Source organism: Acipenser ruthenus, chromosome 2, assembly GCF_902713425.1.
Source record: "Acipenser ruthenus chromosome 2, fAciRut3.2 maternal haplotype, whole genome shotgun sequence".
NCBI classification, from domain to species: domain Eukaryota; kingdom Metazoa; phylum Chordata; class Actinopteri; order Acipenseriformes; family Acipenseridae; genus Acipenser; species Acipenser ruthenus.
Window position 1 is genome coordinate 9,944,461 of NC_081190.1, and position 19,626 is coordinate 9,964,086.

The 19,626-nt window shown below is 41.6% G+C and overlaps 1 protein-coding gene across 2 annotated transcripts; it reads left to right on the forward strand.

Annotated features, from left to right (window-relative positions):
* Window positions 1-593: 593 nt before the first annotated feature.
* On the forward strand, window positions 594-18,919 carry LOC117962571 (urea transporter 2-like). 2 transcript variants are annotated; one of them, XM_034925586.2, is made up of 9 exons: window positions 594-746; window positions 1,945-2,125; window positions 2,910-3,099; window positions 3,510-3,638; window positions 6,139-6,331; window positions 8,961-9,108; window positions 9,497-9,631; window positions 9,817-9,866; window positions 18,200-18,919. In XM_034925586.2, exons 1-9 carry the CDS (start codon window positions 723-725, stop codon window positions 18,380-18,382), a joined length of 1,233 nt encoding a protein of 410 aa, XP_034781477.2. In that variant the 5' UTR covers window positions 594-722; the 3' UTR covers window positions 18,383-18,919. The 2 variants fall into 2 exon arrangements, with proteins under 2 accessions (XP_034781477.2, XP_034781480.2); XM_034925589.2 differs by having other exon boundaries at window positions 627-746; window positions 1,898-2,125.
* The last annotated feature ends 707 nt before the right edge of the window (window positions 18,920-19,626 follow it).

Consider the following 19,626-nt stretch of genomic DNA (forward strand, 5'->3'; position numbering starts at 1 on the left):
TGTGAACCCCTGATTATAATCTCTCATTATAATCATCTCTTATTATAAACCACACAAAATGCAGTAAACAATCTGAAAAAATGAATGTAATCAATGCTAACACAGAAAGGACAGATTCTCCTCACTTTTTAAATTAACCTTTAATCAGTCAAATAGTGTAATAAAATGCCTATAATGTCAGTCATTTCACAAAATGCCTAAAACTTTCATGCAAATAGTGTAATAGGATGCTCCTAAAACCAGCCATTTCGCAAAATATCTGATTTCACAATATGCCTGCAACATATATCTATATCTATATCTATATCTATATCTATATCTATATACCTGCATGTATCTGCTTTCAAAATAACCCCAATAATGTTTAGAACTGCATATGTGTGACCTACAGTATATAACATAGGTAAGTCCACAACAGGTAAGATTCATGGGATGATTATGTTAGGTACAATCAATTGACCCCTGGAATTTGAAGCCTCTTGTATTCACTAGTAAGAATCTTACAGTGTCACAGAGTGTCAGTCCACAAGATCACTCAGCCCTTGCCTTGGGTGTTTGCAGTGATAATAACATTTGAATGTTACACCCCCACATGATGTTTATATATTTCTGTATAAAAGGAGGAAAGACGTTTAAACGAAGACTGAGAATAAACAGTGAGGTTTGCGGTCTAGGTTTCATGAGATTATAACATTACCCTTTGCTGAAGACTGCCTTCATTTATGCCTGATTCATATCTTCCAGAGGTATTAGTAGTAGTAGTTATAGTCATATTATTTATGTGTTTTTAAATATACTGGTTTCTTAGATAAGGCATAATTTGTTAGTCTGCTTTTGGTTTTTCTATTGCTGTGATGTTGGTGTATTAAGACAAGCCATGACTCCATGCTTTGATGCTGGCATTAAAAGCTTTTAAATCAGGCTTTTTCTTTATTTTTACTAAACTATGTAATATTCCATGCTGATTTTTTTTTGCAATAAAGGCATTTTTATAATATTTCCTAATCATTTTTATGCCTTATATTTTTTCATGTACAGTATATTTTTAACCAGTTGTGTTTTTCTAGAGGGAGCTTGTTGTTCCAGAGGTGTTTCTCTCTAATGTAATAATTGTACACTTGTTTTATAAACATTGAAGTAGTAAAGTACACGGTAACATTGTGTCTTTAATTACTGTATATTTACATAGTAGTTACATAGTAAATGCATGTGTACTTACACATAATTACAATGTTATTATGCATAGTTACAATGTACTTAATGTGTACATCTTTTTGAATGATATATGCAAGTACACAATTACATCAGAAAAGGGTTAGGATTAGGTTTAGAGTTAGGGTTAGGGATAGGGATACGGTTAGGATTAGGGTTATATCATGAAAAAACAATTACACATAAAGTACATTGTAACTATACATAATAACATTGTAATGTATAAATACACAACTGTTTACTAAGTAACTAGTATGTAAATACACAGTAATTAGAAACACTTAATGCAAAGTGTTACCAAGTACACCATAAATGCCCTTACAGTAGATCAACCTTTCTGAGCTGTTTTAATTCTAGTCATGCAATAGTAATGCTGTTCCTAATACAATCATACAAAATCATGGTACAGAAATAATCAGTTTGTGATTCCACAAGATTCTGTGGGGAATGTCTTGGGCAAATTGTACATTTTGAATAATCTTCACAGTGTATCCCTGAATTATAGTGTAGCTACTGTAAAAAAAAAAAAACTACTGTATTGTATTGTATTAAGAACTAAACATGTATTTAATTTGGCTTGCCTGCGCCACTGCTATTAGTTAATAGTTGTGTTGTTTTTGTACTGTGGCACTTGCTGTCTCCCAGTCTCCCAGTAAGATATCATTCTCTTGTACTTTACCTCCAGACTCTTGGACCCTGAGATTAGCGGCTTTATTGTTTTTGTTACTGTAGGAGCTTCACCCAATTATGACAAACACAGACCCTAAAAGCACTGTGCAGAAGGAAGGGTCAGAGCAGACGCAGCAGCTGCAGAAGGAGAAGAAAGGAATCTTCCAAAGGATAAAATGCAATGTCTGTATAGCAGCCTCCTTCATCTCCGGGGACATGAGAGAGTTTGGGGAGTGGCTCAAAGGTGAGAAAGATACCGGTATACTGCACTAGAGAAAATGGCACAAACCTGGCATCCAACCCTTACAGCAGCATGCTGTTTCACACTGAGTCTGCAACAAGCTCTGCATCACACCGCACCATCTAAACTTGTTAAATGTTTTTGTATGTGTATTTTCTCAATTCGCTGGGACAATCTTTTGATTGGGCTGAGCCTGCTATTATTATTCAGCCCCTACAGGCACTATAGTGTGGGACAATTAAAATAAAACAAATACGTTTAACTTTAATTACAACTTGCACAATTACAATGTAATAACAAATGATCCAGTCTCCAAAACTGCCGCTGAACAGATCACTGAACAGAACTACATGTATTGATGTAAAACAGATAAAACACTCCTACCTGGACTGTCAGCAGCTTCATTGTTCAATACAGTAATGATAGTACCAGCAGGAATTTCACAAATACTAGTAACGAGTCTGTTTTAGAAATGACAGATTTAGTTATAAATACGTTTTGTGGTCATGCTGTTGTTTGTTGCAGCAGTACTTTTTCTTCACTTTTTGCAAAGACTATATTAATTTTTTGAATGCTAAATGATTTACTGTGAACATGTATTAAGGGTAGTGTGAACATGTATTAAGGCATTTGCATATCACACACTTTGCAGTATATATTTGTGCCCTGCACTGCATATACAGTATGTGTTCTGATGCTAAGAAAACTAGTAGAACACTGGCATGGAAAACAGAAGTTCTATCTAACATGTGTAACTGAAGACCTCTTTTTTACCTTTCACCTTTAGGTCACAGTGTGGTGTTCCAGTTTATTGATTGGATCCTGCGGGGTGCTGCCCAGGTGATGTTTGTGAACAATCCTCTCAGTGGGCTTTTTATTTTTGCCGGGCTGATATTACAGAATCGCTGGCTGGCCCTCAATGGCTTAGTGGGCACTATGTTTGCAACCATATCTGCGCTTATCCTCCGTCAGAACAGGTACACGCTCAAGCCTTCAGTTCTTCTTTAAGGATTCAATGCTGTCAGTCAGGATCCAGTTGCATTGTTAGTGTACTTGTTAAAACCGATAGACAAGTTCTGTTGCTTAGTCTTCAAAAGAACACCTGTCATTAGTGTTTGCAATCAGTATCTTCCATGGGGTGTTCTGTTGAAGGTTATTGTGGTGCTGAGGTTATTTTCTACAGGGCAGGGTTTAAAGAAATGTGATATGACATTCCAGGAGTTTAATTGGCTGCTGTTTTAGATCAAACTGTTCTGTATACTTGTGTGGGAAATATCTGAGAATGTGAGGAAGTGGGTATTTTGAAGGCTGTCACCTCATCCAAAATGATGCCATGAAAACTCTGTCCCATCCTGGCATAACCTCAACTTTTATAAACCTTGTACAGGGGAGCCATTGCCGCTGGTCTCTATGGATACAATGGAATCCTGGTGGGTCTGCTGATGGCGGTGTTCTCTGAAAAGGGAGACTGGTACTGGTGGCTTTTGCTGCCAAATATGTTCATGTCTATGACATGGTAAGTGGCAAACATCCTGTCAGACACCTAGTTCTGAGTCTATGGTATGTTTTTCAGCATCTCCGCTAAGTGCTGGCATTAGAGCAATCAGCATTCTCTTAAAATGCATCTTGATTGGTAAGATTATCACAAGTATTAGTCAAAGTCTACAGCATCAGAGAAGCACAGTCATACTACTATAGGTCAAATATACCTGAAATATACCTGGAAGCAAAGAAGGAATGCTGAGATACAGGCTTGTGTTGTTACTTGAGGACAAGGCTACTTGCCATCTTTATTAAATGACCTGTGAACATGCCAGTGCAGAGATATGGGACATTCATGCTTGAAATAGCTCTAATGTTCAGTTATTGTGTTGTTTATTTGATAGTTATTTTGATATGGCTGAAGCATACGTAATGGTCACGTGGTAAGTGGCAGACGCCCTCTCAGCCATGTAGTTTTGATTCTATGGCATGATACTGTACCTGGTTTAGTTTCTCTCCCTTAAACCAGGTCCAGGCATTAGTGAACAATATCAGCATTTAAAACATTACAAAAATGTATCTTGACTGGTGAGATTATCACAGTGGTTAATCAAGGTCTAGAAGACCTGAAAAGCATAATCGGAGTGCCGTAGGACAAATCCAGTATACCCAACAGCAATAAAAACAATAATGGTATAGTACAGGCTTCCTGTGTTTCATAGACTACCTGCCAGCTTTTTTAAATGGACTGAAGTTGTTGTTGATGAAAACAGAAATGGGGAGATATGATATATTTAAGCTTCAAGTAACTCAAATTTTCGAAAATCAATTGCACAAGAGTATATTACACAACTCCCACAACCTGATACATAATACAAATACAGTAGAACCTCAGAGTTACGAACACCAAAGTTACAAACTAACTGGTCAAACCAACGGCCCACTTCTTGCTGGAAGTATGCAATCACTCACCCATGCCTACAATACAACCACAACCCAGTTTAAACAAACAGCAACATTAACCTACTGAAATGGGAAGAACTGGGAAACGCAAAAGTGCAGCACTTTCAATTGAAAAATAACATTACAAATATTGTGTTTAACTTGACCGAGGTATCATACTCAGAGAAGGGGGAATTTGCATTGTTTAAATTTCTCAAATCATGGAATTGAAGTGATCACCACCCCTGTATAACCTGTGCGATTCTGTGTGTTTGGATGAAAGGAGAACAATGTGCCAATCATTGGTATCTTATCTTAGTTGACAGAGGTAACATCTGTGAATTAAAAAAAGAATGTATGATTAGAAAATGAGAATTGAAGTGATCCAAACCACTGCATAATCAGTGAATTGTAATGTATTTACATGAAAGAAGCAAGTTGTGTGAGTAGGTTTTGGGTTAACAGACCAATGTCAAGCGATGAGAGTGGTAGAAGAGATATTGCCTGAGAAATGTTGTGGTGGAGTGTCCCGCCCCTATGTATTTATTTATTATTATTTATATTATTGTTTGCGGTGCAGATAAAAGCGCCGCGTATTTGTTATTTGTTATTTATAATTTAAAACCCTGTGAGGATGCGTGGCTGCTCAGCTACTGATTACCAAACGCGTGCAGACTGTGGCCGAGGGGTAATAAGATAATTAACAGCTAGTTAACCCCTCGGCCAGAGTATAAAAACCTGCAGCTGTCAGTGCTGCGGGGTTGAGTGTACAGAGGAGAGTACGGGAGAACACGGGAGAGCGAGCGAAAAACAATTGCTATATTTAAAGATATACTTGTTTCTGTTTGTTTGGCCATCGCGCCTTTTTGTTTTGTGTTTTGTTGTCTGTTTAAATCTTTTGTTTTGTTTATTTAATAAATCCAGCTGACCGCCGTTGCGTTCAGTTTCACCCGCCCATCCATTGTTTTGGTTCAGTTACTTCCTGGTCCGTGACGTCACCACACCTCACAACTGCAAGCCATCCTGCCACAGATGTATGTGGAGATCTCTTAAGCAGGAGTCAAAACTGTAGCATTTGTCGAGATTCGGACATAATGGACGGAATTTTCTAAATGATAAGAATCTTAATGTAAATCTCTTCCACTATTTAACACCTACCCCGATTTGGAACTAAAAGAGAAATCTTAGGGCCTGCACTGACAAAACCTGGATCTTAATTTCAACCTTTTAACACAAGGCAGTTTCCGTTCCTCTGATCCACAATCCTGGTTCCCATATTTATTGATTTTCTCAGATTGTACATTGCAGCATTAAACACATTCTAATGTAGCTAACTCATAAAAAGGATGTCTAAAGTTCTACAATGGATTTCCGTTTAGCAGCTTATCAGTCAGAAACTCATTTCAATGCCTACTGTATGCTCTTCACATTTACTGTACTATAAATGCAGATAATAACCAAGATAACCTTACTGCTTTTTTAGTTTGTTTTTTTTCATGTGCTGGAGCTGAGAGGTGTTGGTTGTGCTGTTTAGCACTATAGACCTTGGGTACCTTGCAAGTTATGCTTTTTATTTCTAAATTATTTTTCAGCCCAATTGTTTCAAGTGCCCTGGCTTCTATCAACAGTAAATGGGGTCTTCCAGTTTTCACACTGCCCTTTAACATCTTAGTCTGTCTGCACATGGTGGCTACCGGACACTACAACAAACACTTTCCACAGGTCCTAATTGAGCCAGCAAGATCCCTGCCAAACATCACATGGTCAGAAATCAATGTGCCTTTGGTGAGTAGCAGCATCTGAATAACTGTGTCTATAGCAGGATATGTACTTCCATTATATGCACTTGAGTGGGATAGACTGTTTATATATGTAGTAACACTTTACATTGTGTCTCTAATTACTGTCCATTTACATAGTAGTTACTTAGTAAATACATGCATACTTACACAATTACAATGTTATTATGCAGTTACAATGTACTGAATGTGTACATTGTTTTGTATGATATAACCCTAACCCTAATCCTAGGGGTGAGGTTAGAGGGGTTGGAGGAGCAGCGGCGGAGAGAGGGCAGAGGACGAGGGCGAGAGGACAGAACAGGGATGTGAGAGACAGTCATAGCAGGACAGGCAAGACAAATAGGCACAGTGGGAGCGGTGGGGTGGAGGGTACAGATCTGACTAGTAGATGGCATCTTCCAGAACGCTGTTAGGTTCTGTTAGGAACTTAGCTTTATATTTTTAACAGATGTTTTTTTTTTCCCCTGATTTCACATAAATCACATATTTTGTCCTAGATTTAACCACAAAAAGTCCAGATCTAACTAAATAACAAATTCATCATTTAAAATCAGCCTATAAATCTTTTTTTTTTTTTTTTACACTTAGCGAGTAAACATTTAGCTGACATGTTAAATCCGGGTTTCTAACAAATAAATCTGAATTATTATTATTTTTTTTAAACTTAGTGATTCAACATTTACCTAACACATAAATCTGAAAAGCATTATCATTCACCATGAATCCTTTTGTGGAGAAGAAATAAAATAAATAAAACTCAAAGAAATAGAGTATGGGTACAGCACACTAAAACAAAGGAACAGTTCGGGGAATACCACCGGCTTGTTAAGGAGCTAATGTGATTGTTATTATTGGTCAGCATTATTAAAACAAGAAGCGTCATTTTACAGAAATACGAAATCAGTGTGTGGTGAGTACACTTTGACTAAAATTAAGGTGAAATAAAGAGAGCTAGACATACCCTCAATTTCCAATTGTTCTGCTATTTCTTGCCATGTGGCGTCCTTCTTTTTATTGTCTAACCACTGACACTGGCATCATAAAGAACATTATAGTGGTTTGCAGAAGTATTCACCCTCTACTAATAATGTCACATTTTGTTCAATTACAAATAATGTAGGCACATTTTTTCAAACAAATTTTTTTATTCAAAGCTGTAGTGGTTAAACTGACCACTGTTATATGAGGGGGAGGTTAAATGTCAGCAAAACTTGCAAAGAAAATGTACAAAATGAAATTTACTGGTTGCATAAGTATTCAGCCCCTTAAGTCAGTACTTGGTAGAAGCACCTTTTGCAGCAATTACTGCTATGAGTCTTTTTGGATAGGTCTCTACTAGCTTTGCACAGTAGGATGGTGAGATTTTTGCTCCAGTTCTGATAAGTTTGTTGGGGATCGTCAATGGACTGCAATCTTTAAGTCTCACCATAAATTTTCGATTGGATTCAAGTCAGGTCTTTGACTGGGCCACTCAAGAACATTAATTCTCTTCTTGTTCAAACACTCCAGTGTGGCTTTGGCTTTGTGCTTCGGGTCATTGTCCTGCTGAAATGTGAATTTCCTCCCCAGTTTCAGAGTCTTGGCTGACTCAAACTGTTTTTCCTCAAGGATTCACCTGTACTTTGCACCATCCATTCTCCCCTCTATCCTGACAAGCTTCCGAGTCCCTGCTGAAGAGAAGCATCCCAATAACATGATGCTGCCACCACCATGCTTGACAGTTGGGATGGTGTTGACTGGGTGATGTGCAGTGTTGGGCTTGCGCCAGACGTAACGCTTGGAATTTAGAACGAAAAGTTCAATTTTTGTCTCGTCTGACCATAAAACCTTTTTCCACATCTGCAGTATCGTCTGCATGCTTTTCGCAAACTCCATACATACTTTAAGATGAGGCTTTTTGAGTAATGGCTTCTTTCTTGCTACCCGTCCATACAGGCCAGCTTTGTGTAGGGACCGGCTTACTGATGATGTGTGAACACTGTCTCCCACATCACACAGAACTTTACAGATCTCTCAAAGTCATTGCTGGCTTCAGAGTGACATCCCGAACCAGTTTCCTGCTTGCCCGGCTGCTCAGTTTGGGAGGGTGACTTGATCTGGGTAGTGTCTGGGTGGTATGATGCATCTTCCACTTCTTAATGATGGACTTCACTGTGCTGAAAGGGATAATCAGCGACTTTGAAATTTTCTTGTACCCTTCTCCTGCTCTGTGCCTCTCTACCACTTTATCCCTGACTTGTTTCGAAAGCTCCTTGGTCTTCATGGTTGCTTTGTTGGATCACGTTACAGCTTGAAAATCTTTATATACCTGAGGGAAATTATCTACAAGTTAAACCACTTTGAGTATAAACATTTCACTAATTTTATGACCTTTCAAACAAATCATTTGCACCTGAGCTGATTTAGGGCTGCAGTAGCAAAGGGTACATTTTGACCTTCGAAGGTTCGAACCTTCGATGGTACTAATTTGCATAATTTATTGGTGACGTCACCATAGCTACTTGTTTATATTTTATTGAAAATCCTATTATTTTACAGGTAAGCCATATAAATGGAATAAAACATTAAAAATACATTTTCGCCTTTCTAAATGAGCCTTTATGTGTTCCCAGTTATTCAGGGCGGTGCCAGTCGGTGTTGGGCAGGTGTACGGCTGTGACAACCCTTGGACAGGGGGCATTTTCATTGTCTCTTTGTTTATCTCATCTCCAATTACCTGTTTGCATGCAGTAATTGGTTCCACAGTTGGTATGCTTTCAGGTAAGATATTTATCATATTTTACTCCTGCTTTTCTACCCGATTTGAAATATCCAGTACAAATTTTGCAACCCATTCTGAACATCAAAACAAGCAATATTTTCTATGATACCAAAGCCAACATTTCCTGTTTTTAATATTATTCCCAGCACAGAAATCCTCCTCAAACAGGTGTTAGCTCTGACAGTAGTCCTATAATCTCTACCCATGCCTCTACCTGCCATTATTCTGTGCTCTGGTGAATACAGTAATTTCCCCAAGAGAATTCATAGCCTCCTTGGGTTATCTAATAAATTAACTGATGTCATCAAAACTTGCCGTGGTGGTTGTCTTTAGAACTAAGCCTATCATTTATTTTGAAAGCACAATGTATGTTTTTCTGACTCTTAGGTCTGGCCCTTGCATCCCCCTTTCAGAAGATCTATGACGGTCTGTGGGGCTACAACTGTGTGCTGGCCTGTATAGCAATAGGAGGGATGTTCTATGCCTTGACATGGCAGGCTCATCTTCTAGCAATCACCTGTGGTAAGAGTCATTTACTGTAGCAAGCTGACTGGACGTTAATGCTTGATGCTTGATTCTTCAAATAGTACTTCATTAAGTAAAAGAAGTTCTGAGTTTGCTTGCCATGCCTTCCAGGACGTGTCTGATTCTAATGTTCATTATACTAGTGTTTAATTCTGTTTGTTCTTGTTTGTTTTCTTTTTTAGCATTTTTCTGTGCATACCTGGGATCAGCTATAGGCAATGTCATGTCTGTGGTAAGAACAAGGCTTTAAATATGAATACAGTATTGTACTGCAATCCCTGCGCATCTAAACTTTCAGTGTTGGCCCACATGTGCAAGTATACTTCGATACATTTGCACTGTAATTTTCCCATGGTTATGCTATGCATTTATCATAGTTTACCAGAGTTTGCCATGTTTTTAAATATGCTTCACCACACCTCTCTGGGCTTTACAATACTTACTTATGTTTTAACGCAGGGGTTCCCAAATTTTTGAGGCCCACCTGTTCAGCTGCATTAGGCACTACGGCCCACTATTAGCACTCCTTGGGAACATGTCAAATTAAAAACATGTTGTATGTTTACACCCTCTAACATTATAAATAAACATAATCTAAACTGTCCTTTATTCATTTGAATAAATATTGTGAAAGATGAAAATCACATAGAATATGCACGGAGTGAAAATAAAAAATGCTGAAACACTAATTTTAGTAAATAAAATAAATTGAAAAAACTAAACAGATGTTTGTATCAAACATTTAAATGAGGTACCTTTGTATAATTGAATTTTAGAAATGCATTTATTTTTCTTGGTCATCAAACAAGAAAGTGCATGTCTCTTATTATTCCCATTCATAAATACCTGAATAGGAATCACTTTTGATTAAAACCAGTACAACGTGCACAAAAACATAATGCTTAAATCCTAATTTCTGAACACTGTGAAACTAAAACGTCCAGCCGTTATTTGTCATGCTGAGAGCTGTCATGCACACAAAATACGAATGCGCACAATACAGAAGGAAATGAGCGCCTTGCATAAGTTACTTTTTTCGCCAATACTCTGTACAACCAAATACAACGCGCAAAATCACATTCAGTTGGCTTGCAACATTACTCCCCCTAAAAAAAAAAAAAACAGCTGCGCCACTTAACCAAAAGAAAACATATGAAAATAAATCAGTCCAAAAATGTTTTTTTTATTATTATTATTTTCCAACAAAACATATTCTAGCGTTATTTTAAGAAGACTGTGAACGAGCCAGTAATCAATAAAATAGCAGTATACATACATGCCAACAGTCCCTATATGGTCGGGACAGTCCCGATTCCCTAGGAAATGTCCCGGGTCCCGATGCATAGGAAGAAAGTCCCGATATGTACCCATAGAAAAAAATAATTTATTCTGCACAGTACTTAGTGAAAACAACACGCTGTGCTCTTTGTGTGGCTGATCTGCTGATCACTAAGTTATACAAAAGTAAGAACGCTTCATTGTGTCTATTTTTATTGTCATGATGGTCGTGTCGTGTTGAGTTGGGGGGATACGTCTATTATATTGATAATGAGTGTCTGGCTTGCCGCTTTCCTTGAAAAAGACAGAGTTTTTTGTCTTTCTGTCTTTCAGCGGACCCCCCCTGGGTGGGCCGCTCTCTCTTTGCTGTCTGTTTTATGTGAGCGGCTGTCTGTGCAGCCACCCGCGAGCGAGTTGTCTTTTCCTATAGAGAGCTACACAAGTATCCTCCACGGGGCTAGGCCTGCCGTATCCCCGCTGTAGAGTGACCCAGCCACGCTCCCTTCCTCGGGGCTAGGTACTACCGTATCCCCGTCCGAGCGGAGCCGCCGGCCGAACCTGACCGCTGCGGTGTGTCGGTTCATGTGCGTTCGGTGTACTCTCTCTCCTTTTCTTCCTTCTTATAAACTGTGATTTTTGCTTGACAAAAACTTCTCCCCAGTCACTTAGCTAATATTACCATATATGGATTGTTATTCTTGTATTAGGGGAATCAACTTTGTGGGGCCTGATAGAGAGTGTGGTAGAAATTTGGAGTTTGTGACTGTCACAAAGACGACCGGAGTGGGTGGCGTCAGACCAGAGCCAGGAAATAAACAACAGAGACTTGGGGTTTTGGTGAGGCTGAGCGCGTGATCGCGCTCAGCATTTAATTATCAGAACAGAAAATAAAAGGTTTGAACAGACAAAAACACTGGACACGGCACTATACGCCAAAATAAAAGGACAAACAAAACGAACTAAACAGTGCACAGACAGACGAACAAAACACGGTGAGCAGATTTAACTATTCTTTACTTTTCACAAATACCTCCGTCTCCAATCCCGTTCTCCACTCACCGAACACCCAACCCCGAGTGGAAGAAAATGTGTCTATATATACTGTTGTGCTGGGATTCAATTACTAATTAATTATTCACTTGAATCCCAGCACGTGAATTAATTCTGTGCAACCCCATGCTCACATATTACATTTAACCAGCACGTGAAGTGATTTGTGCCCTCCTCGTGCCTAAATACAAATCTACACTTTTTAAATACACGTGAAACACAGACCCGTTTATATCCCGTGTACCAATGACTATACACCAACATTAACACACGCACGCAACATACAACACATAATATGCACACAGGGGCGGGGCACATTGCCACAGTGACAGGTAGAAAACATGTGTGCGTGTGGTCTTATACCACACATAGTTCTTTGTTTTTAGTTTGCATGAAATGTATTTGCTTACGATTGTAAGTCGCCCTGGATAAGGGCGTCTGCTAAGAAATAAATAATAATAATAATAATAATAACCTATGGGTGTGTTAAGAAATAGATTAGTGCTGTAACTGCAAGATGTGCCAACATGTACCACAGTCACGTACTATGTTTGTTATCTAGTTCTGCTATAAGCAAATAATTATTAGGAACTGGGTTGGGTTGCATGTGAACTTCTCCTATCTAATTTCTGCTTAACAGTGCCTTTTATATTATATTATATTATTTATTTCTTAGCTGACGCCCTTATCCAGGGCGACTTACAACTGTTACAAGATATCACATTATTTTGACATACAATTACTCATTTATACAGTAATTGTATGTCCTTTTGTGCTGTAATCACGCTATGTGGTTTTGGGTGGTGTGTTCTATGGAAATGTTTATGCATTATTGCATCAGCCTAGCGTGCAGAGCTAGGCTAGGCAGAGCTGCACGTAGGCAGTAATTCTGGCTATACCACTTTGTGACATACCTTATTTGGATGTAACTCTCCCTCTCTGTTTTGAAGTTTTCCTAATATGGGCCTGTTATATAACTTCCTGTAGTAGCAAATGCTTTATAAGGCAGAGCCGGACTTAGTTCGGAGAGCTTCTTAGCGAATTGCTTGCAGAGTCTGTGTTACTCTGTTGAATGCTCCAGTTTGCAAACTAATAAAGTGTGAATTTGCTCCGATTTGTCTCCGTCTCATTCGTTTCCTCAGTACGGGACAGGTGCCTGCAACATTGTATGCAGAAAATTCCACCACAATAGCCTGATTCTCTTGTCACAGGCTGCGTATTATCCAACACCAGTGTAGAAGCTTAACGCATACGATACTTGGTCCCAGTACGAAGTGTACGCAGAACAATATTCACAGCGCATACAACGCGCAGGTGTTCGTTGCTCCTTTCCAAAAGTTACGCACAGAGCGCAGAGTACTCAACTACGCTCCCGCTGCGCAAGGCATCTGGAACATTCTAGGACAAGCAGTGCTGTGCATGTTGCTCGCATTGCGTAGGCGCTGAGCTGCTAGTGCATACCTCGTGGTGACGCACTATACAGTGCAAGCCTAGTCTGTTGCGCATTAGTTCCTAAAAAAAAAAAAAAAAAAAGGAGGGAACTATGCTAAACAAGAACAGACCCATGCCGGGGTTCCATGCCTGTACGGCTTGTAACGCCAGTATCCCACAATGCGCTCGTTGCTTAAGTACTGCTCTACTAGCGCATAGCTCGTGGTGCTGCACGGTAATACCAGTGCGCACTGAGCTCAGCTCAAGCGCTGCACGCGGTGTACATACTACACGGTGCAGGCGTAGTTGGTTGTACACTAGTGCCCATATGCTGCGTAGTACATGGTGCACTTGTGCCCATGGTACCCGGCGCAGGGTAGGCGGTGTTAATAGCCTTAGCTGTAGCGCTAGCGAAATTTACACTGTGTTAGTACTTGTGGGTCAAACGCAGTGAAAGCAGTGCTTAGTGGTATGCACAAGCCAGACGTCCTCGAATGCAGTACACAGTGCGCTTGGGACGCACAGGTTATTGCGTAAGCACTGCTCAACCTGGCACATAGCTCACGGTGCTGCACAGTATCTGTGAAAACAGGATACTCAGTGCGCATGGGGCTCAGCATACCTTGCTGTAACGCTAGTAAGTGGACACACTACGTTAACACTTACCAGTGTTCAACGTAGTGCGAGCAGTGCCTCAGTGCTAATGCACAAAGTCAGCACCATATCGGGGTCCTTCCCTGTACGGCCTGCGACGCATCATACCCACATGACGTATGGTGCTCGGTAGGCAGGTGCTTAGTACATCAGGGCGCATAGCGCCTCGGATGGTTGATGCACGAGGTGCCTCGTTGCCTTCTGCCTGTAGAAGGTGCTTCACTCCGCGGTAAGCTACGCGCTGCCCCGGTCGTGTGACTGCACGTAGTCCAGGCTAGACACCCCTGTCCAGTTACTATGCTGTGTTTACTCTTTTTCTGCTTAACAGCCTACATCGCATTGCGATTGCAGTCTGCTGAAAACCTTACAGCGATTGCTGTTTTCTGCTTTTCTCTGCTATTAAGTCGCCCTGGATAAGGGCGACTGCTAAGGAATAAAATAATAATAATGTTGCAGTTTAAAAGCAATGCTGAGCCCCACTGTCGAGATGCTTACGCCGGCTTGTTTCAGCCTGCCTACTCGGTGGGCTGGTAAAAACAAAACAAAATCAGTTACCCGCATTGCCATGGTAACTATTATTTTTACCCGCACAGCTTGCGTGGAGGGTGTGTATTTTCGTTTCTTTACTGCCTTGCAGTTTAGAAATAAAAAATAATGCAGCGATTATTTCCACCGGGACCCAGCGCTGCTAGCCCCGCTGCTGAGCGGCTTCTGCTGGCTTGTCTCAGCCCGCCTACTCGGTGCGCTGTTTAAAAGCAGTTACACGCGCTGCCGTGGTGACCGCTATTTTACCCTCACAACCTTGCTGTTGTGTGTGTGTTATGTGTTTTTTCTTTACTGCCTTGCAGTTTAGAAAAATAAATAAATAAATAAATAAATAAAAAAAAAATGTAGTATGATATCAAATGGCAGCGCTGCTTCGCCCCGCTGTTGAGTTACATACGCAGGCTTGCTTCAGCCCGCATACTCGGTGGGCTAGAAAAACAAAACAAAATCAGTTAACCGCATTGCCGTGGTGACTGATATTTTTACCCACACAGCTTCTGTGGTGTGTGTGTGCATTTGTTTCTTACTGCCCGGCAGTTAGAAATAAATAATAAGCTGATTCTTCCACGGGGTCCCAGCTCTGCTGTGTCCCACGGTTGAGTTGAATCCACCGGCTTGTTTCAGCCCGCCTACTCGGCGCGCTTGGTCACCCGCCTGGCATGGTGAATGTGTTTCTCCCATAGCTGAATGGCTGGGTATAAGCCTGTATGTTCCTGTTACTGCCTTTGCAGTTAAAAAGAAATAACAGGTTGCTGCTCCTTGAGCCTGTGCTCCACCCTGGTATACGCTATGCGCTGCCACATTTATTATTATTATCCACGTTGTGTGACTGCACGCGGTCCGGAACCAGGTTATCGCCGCTCTACACCATGGTGCAGCACCGTGCGCACCCCTGTACTGCTCTCCTGGTTGCCTACCGCAGCCACTCGTTTGGGTATCCACCCCGGTGTATGCTTTGCGCTACCCCAGGTTGTGTTTACTTCACGCGGTTAATGCTGGGCGCCCCCAGTCGGCACCCTCGGTGTTTAGATACTCCATGCCTCAGTGCTTAGCGCCACAGAATGTGAATAACACCTGCACTCGGTGCCCCGATGCTTCGGTGCACCAGTACTGTATTCTACCTCACTCAGTGTCCTCGGTGTGTCTGCACCCTTGGTGCCTGAGTGCTTCAGTACACGGCTGAGCTGTACGCGGCGCTGGGCCTGGCCAAGCAGCAGGCTCAAGCCCTTGCTGTGGCCCTAGCTCAGCCAATAGCGCCGGCCCTGGAGCTGACCCCGCCTGCACCGGTGGTTGCCCCGGATGTTACGCGCTGGCATCTGCCGTACTCGGCAGGCTGTCTGGCCGGGCGAATGGCTTATCACACTGGACTGAAAGAACGCAGATTCCACGTTGCTGTTCGTCTAGTGCACAGGAAGTATCTCCGCTTCGCCTTACAGGGGAACATCCTGAGTTTTCTGTGCTGTGGTTCAACCTCTCCTTAGCCCCCGCATGTTTCAAAGTGCATGGATGCCATCCTAGCTCCCTTGCGGCTGCAAGTGATCAGGGTGATGAATTAGCTGAACGACTGGTTGATCTGCCCAGTCGCAGGAAGGAGCAGTGGCCCACACAGTGCAAGCCTACCTGTCGGACGACAGAGTGACTGCCATTTGCAACTGTCTGGCCCTGTTCAACAAGGGTTCACAGTATGATTGGTGTTGTGTTAAAAACTGTTGGGTCTGATGGCCTCGGCTTCATCACCCACCCGACTAGGGTTACTCCACAAGTGCCCAATCCAAGTGTGGCTCAGTGCCTTAGGCTGCACCCCAAGCGCGACAGACACCGTCAGCTGACAGTGTCTCGCCTAGGCTGGGAAGCCCTACGCTGGTGGAAGCAAGCCTCTCTTCTGAGCGAAGGCGCAAGCATAGGAGTGATACACAACTGTCAATTGGTGATGACAGACGCAGCCAACTCTGTTGGGGGGGCCGGTCTGGGCAGGTGGAGGAGTTCGCGGACCCTGGTCGGATCGCTGGACATAATGCGTGGGAACTGAGAGCAGCCAACGAATGGTCCAAAGCGTTTTTTGTACGCTTTCCCACTTTTCTAGGAAAAGTCGGGTTAGAGAAGCAGCAGTTCTCCCAGTGGCCAGGAGAATGTGTTTTTCGACCCTGTGCCAGCTGTTGTATAGCCAGCCCTGGGAGATTACATTTCGTTGGATCTCCTCAGTCAGGCGGAAGGCTCTTTTTGGCACCCGGAGCCACGCAGGTTCCAGCTATGGGTCTGGCCCCTGTAAGGGACTGCTGGCTAGCCCTAGGGCTATTGGACGCAGTTGTGGGTACCATGCAGAGCGCTAGGGCGGACTTTTATACCTATAAGTGGAAGTATTTTCAAGCTTGGTGTCTGGCTGGAAACCATGACCCCATCACTTGCCCTAGGCCAGTCATATTGCAGTTCCTGCAGGAACTGCTTGGTGCTGGAAGGTCATCTTCCACCTTGCCGGTGTATTCAGCGGCTATCTCTGCTTGCCATGCCCCCGTAGATTCTATGTCTCCGGGTGTGCATTTTTGGCTACCCATTTCCTTAAAGGCACACAGTGATTACACCCTCCTAGGAGGACTGTTCTCTCCGAATGGAGCCTTAATATTGTACTAGAGGCTCTCACGAAGGCCCGTTTGAGTCCTTAAACTCCATTGAGCTGAAGTATCTGTCTATGAAGACAGCCTTCCTCTTAGTTATCACCTCCGTAAAGCGGATCAGTGAGCTGCAGGTGCTGTCTGTGCACAGCTCCTGCATGCGCGTGTGGGAGGATGGAAGCGGAGTGTCGCTGCGCACCAACCCCGCTTTCCTCCCCAAGGTGATTACAGCTTTCCACATTAACCAGTCTGTGGAACTGGAGTCTTTTCATCCACCTCCGTTGCTTCAACAGAGGATGAGAGATTTAATTTTCTCTACCCAGTGCGGGCATTGAGATGTTACGTGCTTAGGACAAGAGCGCTGCGTCAATCTGACCAGCTCTTTGTCTGTCACGGAACACAGACCCTAGGACAGCACCTCTAAGCAGTGTCTGTCACGCTGGATTGCAGACATGGTGTTGACTGCATATCATGGTACTGGGTTACACACACCTGGCTGAGTAGATACCTTAACACTGCCCTTTTGTCAGAGCTCTCGCTTTACATCCCACCTACAGGTAGGCAATCTGTTAGCTCTGATTTGTGAATTTCTGCTTTGATTGACAGTCCGCCAGTACTGCTTTGCTACACTTTATTTTTCTACAGTTACAGCGGACGCTGGCACCTGCTTTTCGTTATTAATAGAAAAAAAATACATAGAATGTCATTGCTACCGCAGCCCACAGTTTGGGAACCCCTTCTTTAACATACTTTCACTATGCATTATTTCATTTTGCTAATCATTTACTATGGTGAACTTTTATAAGGGTAGGTGGGAAAAGTATAGCCTTCAGTGAAATGATAGTCATGGAAATAAGGGTTCTGTTTCCACGACACTGCATTGTTATCAGATAATACATTGGATTACAAAGAAGCCATATGTTTGTTGGAGGTGTCTTGGGGTTCGCCTCATGGTTTTCCAATCCTAAAACAAGATGTTGTTTGTCTTGTTTTGCAGTTTGGGCTACCTGCTTGTACCTGGCCCTTCTGCCTCTCTGCGCTCACCTTCTTGCTGATCACCACAGAAACCAAAGCTATATACAGACTGCCCCTCTCAGAGGTGACCTACCCAGAGAGAAACCTCAAATATTTCAAGAAGATAAGAAAAGCTGAAGCAGATTTGACAGATGTGCAAACATAGTCTTAAAAGAAGTCCTGTAGTACACTTTTAAAACTTAACACATTTTTGAATACTATATATAGTTTTAGAAGAAATAACATTAGATCATGTACAATACATAAGAATACAGGAAGTAAATAGATAAACAGACTCAATACGTCATTAACTGTGCAGTAAATGACATGACAAACACATGAATAGATTTAAATAGAAATAATTGAATGGTGTTACCATGTGTTTGACACATTATTTAATAACAATGTAATTGCACAGTGAGTATTTAGTAATAACTCTTGAATTTGTATGGCATTAATTGATGAATAATACTCTCTGTGACCATAATGTCAATAATTAGAATATGTGTTGACTGTTAAATTATTGATGTTTTGTTGTTTTTTTACCTGGTCTTTTTTGTACTGCATGTATCATCATTTTTGGTCTTATATGAATACTGTATACCCACACAGATGTGTTCTGTCTTTGGCAGCCCATACCTGTATTAAGTATACATGTATTGAGTTGGCAACAGGTCCCTGTATTAAAGGTTTTCAATCTAAATGTGCATTCATATAACCATGAAAAAACATGCTTTAAAAACAGTACCTGTAATAACCTACCCCTCTCAACTGAAAGAAGCACTTCCAATCCCATTATATTATTATTATTTATTTCTTAGCAGACGCCCTTATCCAGAGCGACTTACAACTTTAACATTATACATTATTTCACATTATACAGATATCACATTATTTTTACATACAATTACCCATTTGTACAGTTGGGTTTTTACTGGAGCAATCTAGGTAAAGTACCTTGCTCAAGGGTACAACAGCAGTGTCCCCCACTGGGGATTGAACCCACAACCCTCCGGTCAAGAGTCCAGAGCCCTAACCACTACTCCACACTGCTGCCCTATATATATAGTGAACGATACGTTCTGAGTTTGATTGTGGTAGCCAACTGACTATGAAAGGTGACAAGTAGACAGAAGTTCGGGGTGAAAATAAAGGCACTTATTTTTAAGCAATTATTTTCAGTTATCACCCTTAAAGAAAATAATAAAAGAAAACAAAAGAAAACCTTTCTGTTAAACTCACTTCTTCGCCCCTCTCTAGTACCTTGCCCGAGCTGATCTCATGGCAAGTAACAGCAGGTATTGCTTCCAGCAATGGTACAATTAGTCCATGGTTTTTATTTATCCAGTGCTGGCTGCCAAGGGTTAATCTGGCCTTGGATCATTTATAGCAAGCCAGGCAAGTGTCCCA

Coding starts and splice junctions, on each gene's coding strand:
- LOC117962571 (XM_034925586.2), top strand. CDS start 723: ATGCCTGATTCATATCTTCCAGAG. Junction 2,126..2,909: donor GTTTGGGGAGTGGCTCAAAG/GTGAGAAAGATA, acceptor TTTCACCTTTAG/GTCACAGTGTGGTGTTCCAG. Junction 9,632..9,816: donor TCTTCTAGCAATCACCTGTG/GTAAGAGTCATT, acceptor TTTCTTTTTTAG/CATTTTTCTGTGCATACCTG.